The following is a 16,231-nucleotide window of genomic DNA, read 5'->3' as shown; positions in this document are numbered from 1 at the left end:
AAACGGTACACGATAAGCGCGATAGTTTTAGGCCCACCTTACTCACCATCGTCCCTTTGGCGCTAATGGAAGAGGTTTCATTGAAATCGGTGTTATATTTTTTAAGTTATTCACATTTTAAAGTTTAAATCTATCTAGGGGGGTGGAGGGAGGGAGGGAGGGAGGGAGGGAGGGAGGAGGATAAGGGGGTTGAGGGGGATGGAATGGGGGGGGAGGGGAAGGGGGAAGGGGAGGGGGAGGAAGGAGGGACGGGAGGGAGGGGAGGGAGGGAGGGGGAGAGGAAGGGAGGAGGGGGAAGTGGAGGGGGAGGGGAGAGGGGGGGAGGAGAGGGTGCTACACCAATGCAGGAGAGGTTTGGGCCCAACGGGTCCACTTGGTCTATTGTTAGTTAAATTGTGATTCCCATCTCCTGGTTTGTTGTCAATGAGAGCTCTTCAATTAAACAATCTGCTCAGCTGAATAATAACATGGCTGTTGCTGTGCCCTAGAAACCTTTAAGAGCTGATACATGGCAACAACATTAAATGGGATGTGCAAAGCAGAGATGGTTGGTTCACTGTGAGCAGCGATCTGCACAGGCCTGCTACTGATTGTAGAACTTGGACCCATGAAAATATGATTATCATAGCTCTGCCATCGCCCACCCACCATCAAATCACTGAACTCTTAAATCGAATGTATCTAAGCAACTTTTATCATTGAAGCCACTGGGATCAAACACAAAAAAATCACGCATTTAAAGTCATGAAGGTGGCACAACAGTGCAGTGGTAGAGTTGCTGCCTTTCAGCGGCAGAGATGCGGGTTCAAGCCTGACCACGCTTGCTGTCTGTATGTTGTTTGTTGCTTCGCCCTGTGACCGCGTAGGTTTTCCCCAAATGCTCCGGATCCTCTCACTTTCCAAAGATGTCCAGGTTTGTAGATTAATTGGCTTCCGAATTGTCCCTAATGCGTAAGGTAGTGCCAGTGTATGGGGTGATCACCGGTCGGCGCGGACTCGGTGGGCCAAAGGGCCTGTGGAATAGTTTCCTATATCCTGGAACCATGGTCAAATTACCTAACTTCCCTGCAATATGTGTTACTTCGAACAAGTAGCTCTTAGGGGTTGAAATAGATCAAAGGCAGTTAGTATCCTGGAACCTCATACCTGCCTGATCAGTGGTCACATGTTTCTAATCACCATCCACTGCCTAGGCTGGCTCCCAACCTATGGGAAGTGTGCCTGCCTCCTGGATCAAACTCTCCAGGTGATTCCCACCTTCAGTCTGCACCTCCGACTATCAGTTCAGCATCTCTGATCCGAATTCTTTCTGAAGATGCAAAACCTTTCTGCATTGTGGTTGCTCAGAATCTTGATGCCACTTGATACCAGCCTTCAGCTACAAAACACCACAGTCATTGCCATCAAATCTTCTTCTCCACATTTAGTAAGATTAAGCTATTAGCCTGAGAAATAGTTCTGACTCAAAATGTTTTGTCTGCAAATCCCTTCAATGATAGGGTCAAATCCGTTGAGTTATAGAGTCATAGACTGATACAGTGTGGAAACAGGCCCTTCAACCCAACTTGCCCACACCGGCCAATGTGTCCTAGCTACACCAGTCTCACCTGCCTGCGTTTGGCCCATATCCTTCCAAACCTGTCCAATCCATGTAAAACCTGTCCTATCCATGGAGTTCTTCCAGCAGTTTATGTCTTGTTCAAGATTCCAGCATCTGCACTGTTATGTCTCCATGATCCTATTATTCATTTGATAATTATTTTAAATAAAAGTAAGTGAAAATCTGGAATGGTGGAACCAATTGAATATGCTTAGTTTAATCTTTTTCCAGGAATGCAGCCTGGATTATGAAATGTATCCTGCATTTGCTGCTTTTATTTCAGATTTCCAGCATTTGCATTGTTTAATTTAAATGCAGAAATGTCCAATTATTATTTTAACCATATGCCTAAACAACCACCAACATAATCAAGAATTGTTTTTATTTCCTATTAACCTATTCATTTCTTTTAATATATTGAAACTTTCCATAAAACTACCCATTAAACTCCAGGAAATGTAATTTTTATATGTGTAATTTCTCCTGGTAAATTTATTTTGCCCTCCAGCGCCAAGATGGCCTCATGATATGGTACCCAGAATGGAAGACAATATTCCAGATCTAACTAAGCCAGGTTTTGTACAGCTGCAGAAACATTTCTATCTTTGTGTACTTTAGACTTGTGGACCGTACAGCATGGAAACAGACCACTTGGCCCATCAAGTCCACAATGATCACCACTTATACCAATCGCATGCAAACCCCATGTAGACAACACTGGACTGAATTCAGGCCACTGGAGCTGTGAGGCAGCATCCCTACTTATTGAGCCATTCTGACATTCACTATGCTGTCTTCTAGAATGGGGACTAGCAATCGAGTACCCATTTAAAAAAATATTTTCTGTACTTTACAATTATGCTACATCGGCCAATTGATGTGGAGTCTCAAGAATTTTTGGAACTACCCAATAAATCCAGTTTACACCTTTTAGAAGGTATTGTGAGTAATTGAATACTTATGCTTATTCTATCAGTTTTCCTATATAGATTTTTGTTTCCATCTGCACTGCCTATTAACAAATATACTGCAAACATATTTTGTCACCAAGAATTGCATCCTGTCAATTGGAAATGCTGTCCACATATTCACACAAAATCTTCCAGGACACCATCACTTTGCCAATTAGCTGGTGAACCAATTGTCTTTAATTCTGTGATCAACTTGTCTTTGGTTCAGCTTCAGCTTTAGTTAACAGTTTTTTTTAAATGAAGAAATTTACCAAATGTTTTCTGGAAGTGAATGTAAATAACAGATAGGCACCCCTCTGTTTTTCATTTTAATCACCACTTGAAATTTTTCAAATGGGTTTATACAGGCTCTATTTACCTTTTATAATTTTATGTTGAAAGTAAATGTATGGGCAAGTTGGCCCTTAGCATTATCCCACACTAGGGACAATTCATAATCTTTACCGAAGCCAATTCACCTACAAACCTGAGATAGACACAAAAAGCTGGAGTAACTCAGCGGGACAGGCAGCATCTCTGGAGAAGGAATGGGTGATGTTTCGGGTCGAGACCCTTCTTCAGACAGATCCCCTGCAGGTCTTTGGAGTGTAGCAGGAAACCAGAGCACCCTGGGAAAACCCGCACGGTCACGGGGAGAACAAACAAACTCTGTACAGACAGCACCCATAGTCAGGATCGAACCTGGGTCTCTGGCGCTGTGAGGTAACAACTCTACCACTGTGCCACCATACTGCCCCTAACTTTTGTTAACTAGTAATATATTGGCTGTACTTCATTTCAAGCTTTGCTTCTGCTGATACATAATGTGGATCAAATCTTCTTGTCTATGCTGCAATCTAACATGTTCTAAAGCAGCTCTTTCTCAATAGATCCTCAAACCAATGTATTTCATTTACTAACCATCAACGTCAAGACACATTTATTCCAGCCTTATGTTATTAACGTGTTGACAGAAAATAGTGTTTACAAAGATTTCCTGGTTATATTCAATTAATGTTTATTTTTTTTATAAACAATATGTTAACAGTGAACTAAAAATCACAATATGTTTGGAGCCTGGGTTCTATAAAAGAGAAATTGTGTTTGATAAATAGTCCTGTGAGGAAGATGGATTTAAAAAAACATTGGTTATAACAAATCTAATTTTCAAAGAGGATTTGATACATACTCCCCATAACATTAAGCCTTATGGGTTTGGGGTTAATATATCAGCATTGGGAATAGGTTTGATAAGGGATGGAAAATTAAAACTACAAATTAATGGTTTTTTTCAGATTAGCAGGCTTTTACTTCTGGGATGGGAAAGGATCCAAACTTTATCTTCAGCCATTTACAATCAATTTTAATGACCAACCTGAAAATCAGCTTTAATTGGAATAATCAACTTTACCGATGAAATGGGTGGGAAAGTAAAGAGATTTTGAAATATCAAACGTACATTTGTATGCTAAATGAGTTAACAAGAAAGTAGTGGATGGAGAATAAGGTGAAAATTATGGTTATTTGCTTTGCTGGCAAGAATAGAGAAACAGAATATTTATAAATGGTAAGACTCTGAGAAATGTTGGTGTTCAGAAGAATCTCAGAATGGCTGAGAGTTAACATACGAGTTCACTATGCAATTAAAAAGACAAATTAAATTAAAAAAAAGATCGGGGCGACACGTTGGCGCAGCGATAGAGTTCCTGCCTTACAGTGTTTTCAGCACCACACACCCGGGTTTTATCCTGACTATGGGTGCTGTCTGTATGCAGTTTGTATCTTCTCCCCATGACCACATGGGTCTTCTCCAAGATCTTTGGTTTCCTCCCACACTCCACAGATGTACATGTTTGTAGGTTGATTGGCTTTGTATAAATGTAAATTGTCCCTAGCCTGTGTAGGATATTGTTAATATGTGGGGATCGCTGGTCGATGCAGACTTGGTGGGCCAAAGGGCCTGTTTCCGTACTGTATCTCTGAACTAAACTAAACTAAGCTAAACTGGATGAATGCATAGAAACAAAGAACTGCAGATGCTGGTTAATACATAAAAGGACACATAGTGCTGGAGTAACTCAGCAGGTCAGGCAGCATTTCTGGAGAACAGGAATAGATGACGTTTCAGGCCAGAAGAAGGGTCTCAAACCCAAATATTACCTTTCCATGTTCTCCAGAGATGCTACCTGACCTGCTGAGTTACTCCAGCACATTGTGATCATGAACGTAATCTTATTGTATCTGTGAACTTTAGTTTTCTGATATAGATATGGCAGCAAAGTTACTTATCACAAACTTAGAGAACTCATGTTGTTCCCCCAGTGACATAACTTTTCTTATGAAGCATAATAAGTGTAATTTTAATAATTTACTATTAAGCATTCCATTTCATATTATACATGGTCCACTTTCAAGCCATCTTTCCATTATAGAGTTTCATTTTATTGTTCAACATGGCGATTTTTATAAAGTTCTGCAGTTATCCAGATTCAGAACTGGAGCTCTATGGAGTATTGGGCTCCATCTCTAAACGGGATGTATATACCTTGGGGTAATGCATCATGGATGGATTTCTAGGCTGACAGGATTATCCGAGGAAGAGAAATTGTGTAAAACTGTTTTATACTCACTCAGGGTTAGAGGAGTGAATAATGATCTCATTGAAGCACACAAGAAAGTTATTAATTGGATAGATGATTGAAGATCAAGAACGATGTCAAATAGTCTCAAGGTACGGAACTGTCTATTTAGGACTGAAATTAATTTAAATTTCTTTACTGTGAAGGTTGTAAACCTTTGGAATTTGCTGGTCCAGAGCGATGGGCACGGTCAATCATTGATCATGTTCATGAATTCACTGATGGATATTTGGACAAACAAGGGGATCCATAGGCATGGAAAATGGAGAGGAAAGTGCTGAGACAATGGATAGTGCAGTGTGTTCTCATAATCTAATATGATGCTGTATAATTGCCTTAGCGATAAGAAAATCACAATATATTTGAGAAAGCATCCTGGGAAGATTACATACAGATGTCTGCTGTTCCTCCATTTCACACACCTCTTTCTACATGCTATTTCCCTTCTACTCCAGTGTTGAAGAAGGGCACCAAGCCGAACCATCATCTGTCCATTTCCCTTCTTAGATGCCAAATTCCTCGAGCAGCTTGTGATTTGCTTTCAGTTGAGTCTTCCATTCTCTTCTTTATTGCCGTATGTATGCAGCAGGGTAGGGTTTTGTAACATCGTGCCCAAACACTCAAAGTATTTTCACGACAGAAGATATATAAATGTAATCTGGCAAAAGCTGCACAAAATAATTTGCATTTGTGATTTTACTCCATATAAGTAATGAACGTTCAACTGGAGCTATTTCCTCCTGGCTACAATAAGCTGAATAAAAATCAAACTATGCACTTACTTTCACACCAAATAATTTAAAAGTATTGTTATTACTGCTGCCCTTTAAAGAAATATGTTGTAAAAACTGCCACACTGATGAATACAATGAAACTCTGTAATGGAAGGAAGGTTTGAAAGTGGAGCATGCATGCTATGAAGTGGAATGCTTTATAGCAGGTTATTACAATAACATTTATAATGTTTTGTAAAAGTTATGTCACTGGAAACAATGTGGGTTCTCTGAGTTTATGATCACTAACTTTGCTGCCATATTTACATCTGCAAATCGAATTTTATAAATACAATAACATCATCTTCATCACATATTGTCAGTCCAGCAACGCATTCAGAGGGTCCTTTACTGAACAATTCTCCACGGAGTTACTCCTCTTTTTCAAAGAATGAGCCAATTGTCCAAAGCAGACACAAAGAATGTCTTAATTACAATGGAAAGATTTTTATTTTGATCCGTCCTATATTATCATTAACATTGTAACATTGAATGCTTTATTTTGAATTAATGTAAAGAATAGATAAACTACCATGGGTGTAGGAATATTTATCGATAAGAATGAGTAAAATTCCATTTAATTTAAATGGCAATCTCATCCTGAAAGAATGCATATTCTGAATGCAATTTTTAATGGGTTTCTCAGTGTCCATCCTGTGATTAATAGGAGCCAGGAAAGATCTATTTTGTTCGTATCAGTACTGACCTACCACCTACCTCATTGGAGACCCTCGGACTATCTTTAATTGAACTTTACTCAGGGGTGCAGTGCTGCCGGAGCTCACCGGAGCACCGCTCCGGCACCTCTGTAAAAAAAGCCAAAATAAACAGCGGGGAATTTTAACTAGTGGGGAATTTAATAGCAGCCGCTCCGGCACCAGTGACAGCTCTGGCACCTACAAAATTAGCACTGCAACACTGACTTTACTGGACTTTATCTTGCACCAAACATTATTCCCTTTATCCTGTATCTGTGCCCATTGGATGGCTTAATTGTAATTATGTACAGTCTTTGTGTTGACTGGATAGCATGCAACAAGGAAGCTTTTCACTGTACCTTGGTACATGTGCCAAATAACAAAGTCAACTAAACTAAAGATGGAACATTATATGTATTTCAAAGACTGTTTGTAGTGGAGTAGCCGTGGAAAAACTGACCACTAATCCCCTCCCATATGCGTTTAATACAATGCAAATTATCTTATTGGTAGCTTGTCTCAGCACAATTTATTTGGCAATCTGCCACAGATGAGAGGATGTACATAGTTATTAAGGAGGCACCAAACTTAATTCTGTCCTTTCGTTCAGTTGGAACAGCTGCCACAACTATCACAGCACATAATAGCCTGCCCTCTCGAGGGAATACAGTGGTCCAAATGTCCAACTTCCTTCATTCTGTTAATTTTAAATATATATTTCTGCTGCTTGGAATTGCAAAATTGTTCTTTTGCTTTCATTAGTTTTATTTTTGAATTCACTGGTGTTATCAGTACAAGTAGACTGAGAGATCGGTTCAGAAGAGGGCATTCTCATTGCAAGTGCAATGAGCATCATGGTAATATGAATCCCTAGCAGTCTCTGAGCTGGTGGATAAATATATTCTAATTCATCGAGACAGTTCAAATAAAAAAGTGGGTAACAAATAGTGGAGGATGATAGTTTCAGGCATTCAACCCATCCACTTGGGGAAATAGATTAACTAAATCCTCCAGAGTACAGCTTTCTTCCATGTCCAAGAAATATTCTGCAAGGAGCTGCACGACAATAAAAGACACACATTTTATGACCTCAGGAAACTCTAAAATGCTTCACGGCCAACTCAAAACTTTAGCAGTGTGATTGCTTTAGTAACAAAACAAATGAAACCCACTAATCCCTATATATAGTTCTTCAAAGTGGGATGTCAAGCCCAAAGAAAGTTAATCAATGTTACTAAGACGTGGCACAGTTGGTGGAGCTGCTGCCTCACAGCTTCAGTGACCTACGTTCAACACTGGCCTTTGGTGCAGTCCGTGTGGAGTTTGCACCTTCTTACCTTGACTGTGTGGGTCCCTCCCTGGTGGTTGGTTAATTAGCCACTGCAATTTCCCCCAATGTGTAGGTAAAGTAAAATAAACATGGGATTAGTGTAGGATTAATGTGGGTTGGTGCTTCTCAGTATGGATTCAATGGGCCGAAGGGCCAGTTTCCATGCTCTGAGCATGAATAATGATTTGGTCTCTATTTACAGGTAAACCACAGTGATGGTGCTGGCTGCTACCATATAAACAGAGAACAGTTCGGAAAAAATGCTAAATAAACTTGAACCCAGGTGATCCCTGGAATGAGTAGCATAACCTAGGATGAGGGTTTGTCGGCACTGGGCCTGTAGTGAATGGCGGAGTAGACTTGATGGGCTGAATGGCCTAATTCTACTCCTATTACTTATGACCTTATGACCTTATGAATATGTCCTGGTATCATCTAAGCTCATAAAATCATTGTGATTATTCAGCCCATCACATCTGTGCTGGTTCCTTGGGAAAGATGTTAATTAATGTTATCCCTCTACCCTTTCCTTGTAGTCCTGCAAATCTTTCTTTTTTGACTGCATGTTTTGCAAATTCTGAATCTGATTTTATCACCTTGTTCAGCAATGCCTTCCAGAACTTAAGAAGTCTCTGCAAAAGGTCTCTTGAGTAATCTTACCAGTTAAATTAAATCTGGCACTCTCACTACTTACTTACTTGCCACTGGTAACACTATTGCTTTTTATCAGGATTTTCAATACAAGTTCAACTATATTATTCATTATTTTTGGGAAGCAACTCCAAGTATATAGGTGCATTGTGGAAAAGGAAATCTCCTTCCTGTTTAGACTGCAGAACTACAGAACCTCTGTTCATCAGTTCGTAAGTTCATATGTTCTAGGAGAAGAATTAGGCCATTCGGCACATCAAGACTACTATGCCAATCAATTATGGCTGATCTATCTATCCCACTCAACCCCATTCTCCTGCCCTCACCCCATAATCCCGACACCCTTACTAATCAAGAATCTGTCAATCTCTGCCTTAAAAATATCCATTGACTTGGTCTCCACCTCCGTCTGTGGCAATGAATTCCATAATAACTTTGAAATTTATGTGGATCAGCTCATTCATATTATGTTATTTCAATGAAATAACATAATATGAATCTGAGGAACTTTGATACTGTCAATGTCAATCTACCCAAACAAAATAGAACTTTAAGGTTAAAGAACACAATAAGGTTAAAGAAACAATTTAAAATTGACCAGCTTTCTGAGAGTTAGACATTGATGTTTATCATTTCCATTAGAGTGTCTTATTCACAATTTCAAAATCTGACAGTATTGACATATTTAGTAACTGATGGCTGTATTTTGTGTTTTGCTCAGTTTTGGCTTCATTATATTTATAATTAATGTAACAGTATTCAAAATATTGAAATAAAGATTTAAAATATAAATATCTGTTTGCAAGCTAAATGTCAGTGCTGCAGTACTGGCAGTAAAGTAGCGTTAGAAAGAAACACGATTTTCTTCCCCTTAAAGCAATTCCTGAAAGCCAAATGATTTGGATGCATTTTTCTAAAACATTTAATACACATCAAGTGACATGTGCAGATTATATCTCATTATTAACTGGCTGTCATGGCAAGGTTTTGTTCTGGGATCTCTACCATGCTAGGAATACTTGTCTTGTATTTGCCTGAACATGACATTATAACAAATTATTGCTCCGGCACTGTGATTCTTTAATAGTCCATTTTAGTGGTCTTAAAATGCCACAATCGTCCCTGGTGTTTGTAATGATCAATAAGTGGACTAGTTTAGAATAATGATTCAAGCTGATAAGGCTCTTAAAACAGCAAATGGGAAACTTGGCTTTTTTTAACTGAGAGATTGTCAAATAAGTTATTGTAAACCTTGATAAATCACTGTTTTTACTTCAGCTGGAGGGCATGGGTATATTCACTGGAATGGTGTAAGGGGCTTACTTTATTTGAAATATACAGGTATACTCTTTGTTAAAATAGAAGGCAAAAGAACATCTTAGACCCACCTTGCTGAAAAACAGGTCTACCTTTTTAATCCCATTCCATCGGCTTTTCATTTATTCTAATTCCCTTTTAAAAGTTATGGTTGAACCAGTCTTTCAGACAGCCCATTATTGGGCCATGTAAACAAAAACGCTTTCTGAATATTTTGACAATTACAGTAAATCTGTAATCTGTAGCTATCGATCCACTGATAAAGAAATTTGTATCCTAACTGAAAAGATATTACATAATTTTGAATACCTCTGTTAAGTATTCCTTGATCTTTATTTCCCTGTGAAAGCAATTCCAATTTCTCTTCCTAAATTCAAGTTTTCTAAGTTCCATGATGGAATATACATTTACATTTATCAGTATTAGTCCAGACCTCAGAATACTAGTTCAGTAACAATTGCTGAACTATAAACATGATATAATTAAAATATATATTAAACATGAATCATTCATCGGTTAATATGATCTAAATATAGTTAAGTAGCACTGAATCCAAGTAATCGGTTTATAGGTAGGATTAATGTTATATCACAGAAGTAACATCGACTTCCCACATGGGTTGATAATTAGTGGTGAGGCGGATGTAAATTGAGATCAAAACACAGAACAGTCCAGCACAGCAGCTGGCCCTTCAGCCCACAATGTCTGTGCAAAACATGATGCCGACTTAAACTAATCCCATCCACATCACGTTTTCTATGTCCCTCCATTCCTTGCATATTTTTGCATCTGTCTAAATCCATGCAGCGCTTTGAATGCCACAACTGGTTCAGATCCTGGAAATTCACTGCTATTGAACTTGCAATCTAATCACATATCAAAATGTAAAATGGGGCAAAGGTTTTATTGAAATCAAGTTGGAATAACGTTCTTGCCATGGCAGCAAACTAAATCCATGCAAAAAAACAAAATCTTTGGTTAGATACTAGTTAAAGAAAAGAAACATTAAAATATTGTAGAATCCTTTCTCAATAGACTGTTTTGTTTTCATTTGAGATTGGTAACAAAATGGTGGGACAAAGTACTTGGGCAGCAGTCTATGTAATGAAAGAAACAAAGGTGAAGTATAATTGAATAGTCCAAAAGAGATCACACTCAGACTACAAAGAGGTGAATTGTAATCCCATATATGAATTTTGCTGTTTAGTATTAAGATAAATAGAAATTGACAACTTTACCTACAGTACCATTTTAAACAAAGGTAACTTGAGCTCAACACCATCAGTTTCCCATGATTTAGAATGAAGTGTAACACAGTGTGGTGGAGAGTTGTTGATTCCTGTAACTGCAACTAATGTTGTTTTGCTCGCTGTTTAATTTGACAACAATCAAAATGGTTACACAGAGCCAAAAGTGATAAAATACTTAGCGAACATAGTCAAATTAAAATTCCAAATGGAATAGTGATAAATATTTTTTATTTTGCATTTTGTTTTTGATTAAAAATTCAAGAATTTATCGTTGATATTTTTAATCTTGCAGGGAATGAATTTCCAGATTATCTGCTAAAATAACCATTGATATATAGACACAATAAAAACTGTGAAGCATCAGAAAACCAGAACAAACTAACAAAGGTAAGTGTTAAAATATCCTCATTACAGTTGCAGCTATTCTCAGTAATACAGTAATATCCTGTCTCCTCTAACTGGGAGGTAGACACAAAATGCTGGGGTAACTGAGCGGGACAGGCAGCATCTCTTGAGAGAAGGAATGGAGAGATGCTGCCTGTCCCGCTGAGTTACTCCAGCATTTTGTGTCTACCTTCAATTTAAACCAGCATCTGCAGTTCTTTCTTACACATTTTGTCCTCCAACTGGGATTTGTTTACAATGTACTGTTCTCCAAATTTGGGACTGCTAATTTGTTTTATTTATGATTCATTCATTTATATCGTTTGAGAACTGGAATGTAATGTTAACCATACCCTTTCTTCTAGTTCAAGAGAAGTGCGAGCCGGTTGGGTTTAAATATTCTATAAAACATTGTACAGATGAATGATATATAAAATTGTTATCTGTGTTTCTAATTATGTGAAAAACAGTCACATTTTGTATCCTTTGTATAGGTTTTGTATCCTTTGCAGGATAAGTATTGCATTAATGCGAAAGAGCGAGATATGTCAGCAGACTATCAGATTATCCTGACCTTAATCTGAAGAGTCACATATATCAAGTCCACCATTGCTAGCTAGTTGCATTACATGCAAAGTATTACTCTATTACTTTGTTATTTTTAATACCATGATTTCCTCATAATATGTGATGTTTGAAGGTGGTCCATCAATAATCTAGCAAGGGGGTTCCCTGGGATAGGAAAAGACTGATTTAAAGAAATCCACCTTTTACGCAAATTCTCCCATGAATTTTACAGCATTTTCTGAATTTTGCGAGCTGGAAAGAAAGTCAAAGTTTTAAAAAAAAACAAATGATCAGATCAGAATCTACAAATCTACACACAGGTGTTAAGGAAAAATTCTGCCAATCCTGAAAGATGTTAAAAAAAGTTGGAGAAAGAGATTGTCATGGTAGAAATGGCACTGCCCTATTTTTCGATTTTTTTTAATAACTACTGCTAGCCGGGATTGCATTTTTTAAAATAAAGCCCATAAATCATGTATTTTATTGCTGCATATTGCAAAGCAATTTTATCCTTTAGTGGTTGCATCCATATTATACACATTTTAAATGTGCCACAGAAATTAGTTTAGTTCAAAAGATGTTTCCATGTCACCGTTTTTATTCATTTAGAATAAAAGTGATTTTGCAGCAGAGCTACTAAAATTGAAAGCTTGGTCAGATCAATCTGACCTGATTTATTTTTCGCCCAGATATTATAATTCCACCCTTTTGTCTATTTACCATCGTGTCCTGTTTTGTGAGATTAAAACGGTATTTTTGTTATACACAGCCAAATCAAATATGGAATAATTTGTAAGATGGATGTGGTAAGAAAACAGATCACATATTCTAATTTTAGCCAATATAAAATACACCAGTTGTAGCCTTTGATAGTTTAATTTATGAAGGCCAGTTGTTAAAATCACTGTAAGTGCCACACGCGAACTAGTGAAAGAAAATGAATAAATGGTATATATATTGGTTTAACAACACATAATATAGTGTGTTGGTGAGTTCTTTCTCTCAATAGACCATAGTAATCAAAAGTAATGAACCTATTATGCGCAGGGCCTCAGAGAACATCGTATTGCCATATGAGTGCAGTGCACAAAAGGTTTATTAAAGGAAATTAAGGTCCATCATAGCCACACCTGCTCCCCTATTATAAATCTAATACAGGTCACTACTTTCAATCACAACACAACATTAGATAAGAGAGTCATGTTTCCCATATAAACTAAGGTAACAGCACATCCTGTTCACTAAATTCCTTTCTGAGAATGCAAAAATTAAGAATGACCTTCATCCCGCAATGACACCGTAGGTTCGATAGAAATAGTAAGTAAGAATGCAAACCTATTAGGCGATAAGTCTTTTGTTTTGTTTTTTAAGTTATGATAAATGCCAGAAATTATTGGCAATGATTGACACTAATATCTCATTCTCTGTTGCAGATGGATTCAGACATTGAGGAAAAGAGACTACGCACTCGCTCGAAAGGATCTAGGGGTGAGTGGTTGAAAAGTTCAGAAATTATTTTGCTCTACACAGAAGAAGACAGATTAGTTCCCTTGGAAAACCTCAAATAGGCAGACACTTAATTAATCTTGCCTTTTCTCACTGTGATGCATTCACATGTTAAACAGAGAGAAGGAGTGAGACACAAGGGCAAATAATGAGCCAAATAACAGTTTTTTATTGTTGGTGCTCTTTGAAAAGTGTATGTTAAAAAAATATATGTTCCCTGTTGAACTTTAGCCATAAAAATCTTACACACTCTGAGTGCTCATATGAGCAGGTTCATGAAAATAATGCAAGAAATGTCATTTGATGATGATTACAACGTTTCATTTTGAATAATGATCCAATAAATGACAATGGTGAGCTGCAGATAAAGTAATACTCCTGTTGGGATTAACACTGAATAACAGTTTTGCATTGAGGAGCTAAAGCAGGGTAATTGATGGAGCGGGATGGTGAAATTATTAAGCCTGTATTCCTGGAATGGTACTTGCGTCACTGAATAAAAAAATTAATAAATAAGTGTTTCTTTAACTCAGCCGCTGCTTTTAACCAAGTCTAGAAGATGTACAGGTCAGTGAGAATGGGTGAAATCTGTCCCAAAGTCTTTTTATAACTCGTGTTCGGAATCCTCAAAGCCTTTCCACCATCTGGGAAAGTCCAGAACCAGGGGTCACAGTTTAAGAATAAGGGGTAGGCCATTTAGGACTGAGATAAGGAAAAACATTTTCACAGAGATTTGTGAATCTGTGGATTTCTTTGCCACCAAAGGCCAATTCACTGGATATATTCAAGAGAGAGTTAGATATAGCTCTTAGGGCTAACGGAATCAAGGGATATGGGGAGAAAGCAGGAACGGGTGCTGATTTTGTATGATCAGCCATGATCATATTGAATGGTGGTGCTGGTTCGAAGGGCCGAATGGCCTATTCCTGCACCTATTTTCTATGTTTATATCTATGTTTCTATGTATCTACAAGGCACAAGGCAGATGTCATAAGATCATAAGTGATCGGAGCAGAATTAGGCCATTCGGCCCATCAAGTCTGATCTATCTGTTTCTCCTAACCCCATTCTCCTGCCTTCTCCCCATAACCCTTGACACCCGTACTAATCAAAAAAATATCTAAGTCTGCCTTAAAAATATCCATTGACTTGGACTCCACAGCCTTCTGTGGCAAAGAATTCCACAGATTCATCACCCTATGACTAAAGAAATTCCTTCTCATCTCTTTCCTAAAGGAACGTTCTTTAATTCTGAGACTGTGACCTCTGGTCCTAAACTTCCCCACTAGTGGAAACATCCTCTCCACATCCACTCTATCCAAGTCTTTCACTAGCGGCCTTTCACTAGTCTAGTGGCATACTCCCCAGGTGGCTGATGAGTGCGGCTACAACGATACACAAGAAGCTTGGCAACATCTAAGGCATCTACCATCTGCAATATTTGTTCCCTCCATTGCTGGTACTCAGTGGCTGCAGGGGTAACTTTCTGCGCTGTACTGCCATAACTCTTCTTTAATAACAAGTAGAATTTGCCAAACCCACCACCTCGACCATCTCTATGCATAAGAACACCACCATTTAAAGGTACCCCTTCAAGTCACAGATCATCCTGACTTAAATATACATTAGTTTTCCTTTTAGATAAAAGACACAAAGTTCCAGAGTAACTCAGCAGATCAGGCAGTACCTCTGAAGAACATGGATAGGTGATGATTCGCTTTGGAACCCAGAGTCTGAAGAAGCATCCTGACCCAAATCATCCCCTCTCCATGTTCTCCAGAGATGTTGCGTGACCTCCTGAGTTACTCCAGCGTTGGGTTTTTATTTTTCAAACCAACAGCTGCGGGTTGTCCTTTCGACATCATTGTTCCTTTGTTATCACCTGATCTAAATCCTGGATCTCTCTATTTAAAAGCACCACAGGGGAAAGTAAAAACAAAATCTGTGGATGCTGGATATCTGAAATAAAAACAGATGCTATAAGTAATCAGCACGTTTGTCAAAACTGTGGAGAAAGAAACAGGGTTAACATTTCAGGTTGAAGACCCTTTGTTACAAGAAAGAAAGAAAAAACGTATTTTTTATTTTTCCCAGTTCTTTGACCTGAACCTTTAACTCTATTTCTATTTCTTTGAATGCTGCCAAACTGCTGAGTGCTTCCCACAGTTCCCAAAGGACTGCAGGAGTTCAAGGAAGTATCACACTACTCAAGGGCAGTCAATAACAGTGGTGGGCAGTTAATAACAGCTATAACATTGATGACAAGACCCCATAAATGAACAAAAAAACTATTCTTCCAATCTCAGCTAAGAGGCTGTTTGAATTTTTCTGTATCTCGATATTGCCAATGGTAGCCAATTAAAATGTGTCCTCAAAACCTAATTGTGCAGATGATACTAAAAAGCTAATCTAAGGTCAGAATGTTGCAAGTTAAGTGATTGGATGATCCAGAGGAATAAAAATATCAGGAAAAACATAATTACAGTTTTCTAAAACTACCTTTGCTCAAATAATCCAGAAACAAGTAATGTTTTACCTGACTGGGTTCTACTTGGTTTCAGTTTAA

The 16,231-nt window shown here is 38.1% G+C and overlaps 1 protein-coding gene across 1 annotated transcript in view; it reads left to right on the top strand.

Annotated features, from left to right (window-relative positions):
• st18 (ST18 C2H2C-type zinc finger transcription factor) overlaps positions 1–16,231 on the top strand; it is a 156,932-nt gene that overhangs the window by 44,163 nt on the left and 96,538 nt on the right. Inside the window, exons 3-4 of the mRNA XM_078398541.1 lie at positions 11,501–11,595; positions 13,593–13,647. Of these exons, the coding sequence (XP_078254667.1) occupies positions 13,593–13,647 (55 nt within the window). The 5' untranslated portion in view covers positions 11,501–11,595. The remainder of the gene's footprint in view (positions 1–11,500; positions 11,596–13,592; positions 13,648–16,231) is intronic.

The sequence above is a fragment of the Rhinoraja longicauda genome, chromosome 4 (genome assembly GCF_053455715.1).
Source record: "Rhinoraja longicauda isolate Sanriku21f chromosome 4, sRhiLon1.1, whole genome shotgun sequence".
Classification (NCBI taxonomy): domain Eukaryota; kingdom Metazoa; phylum Chordata; class Chondrichthyes; order Rajiformes; family Arhynchobatidae; genus Rhinoraja; species Rhinoraja longicauda.
This window is presented reverse-complemented; position numbering and strand designations above follow the sequence as displayed.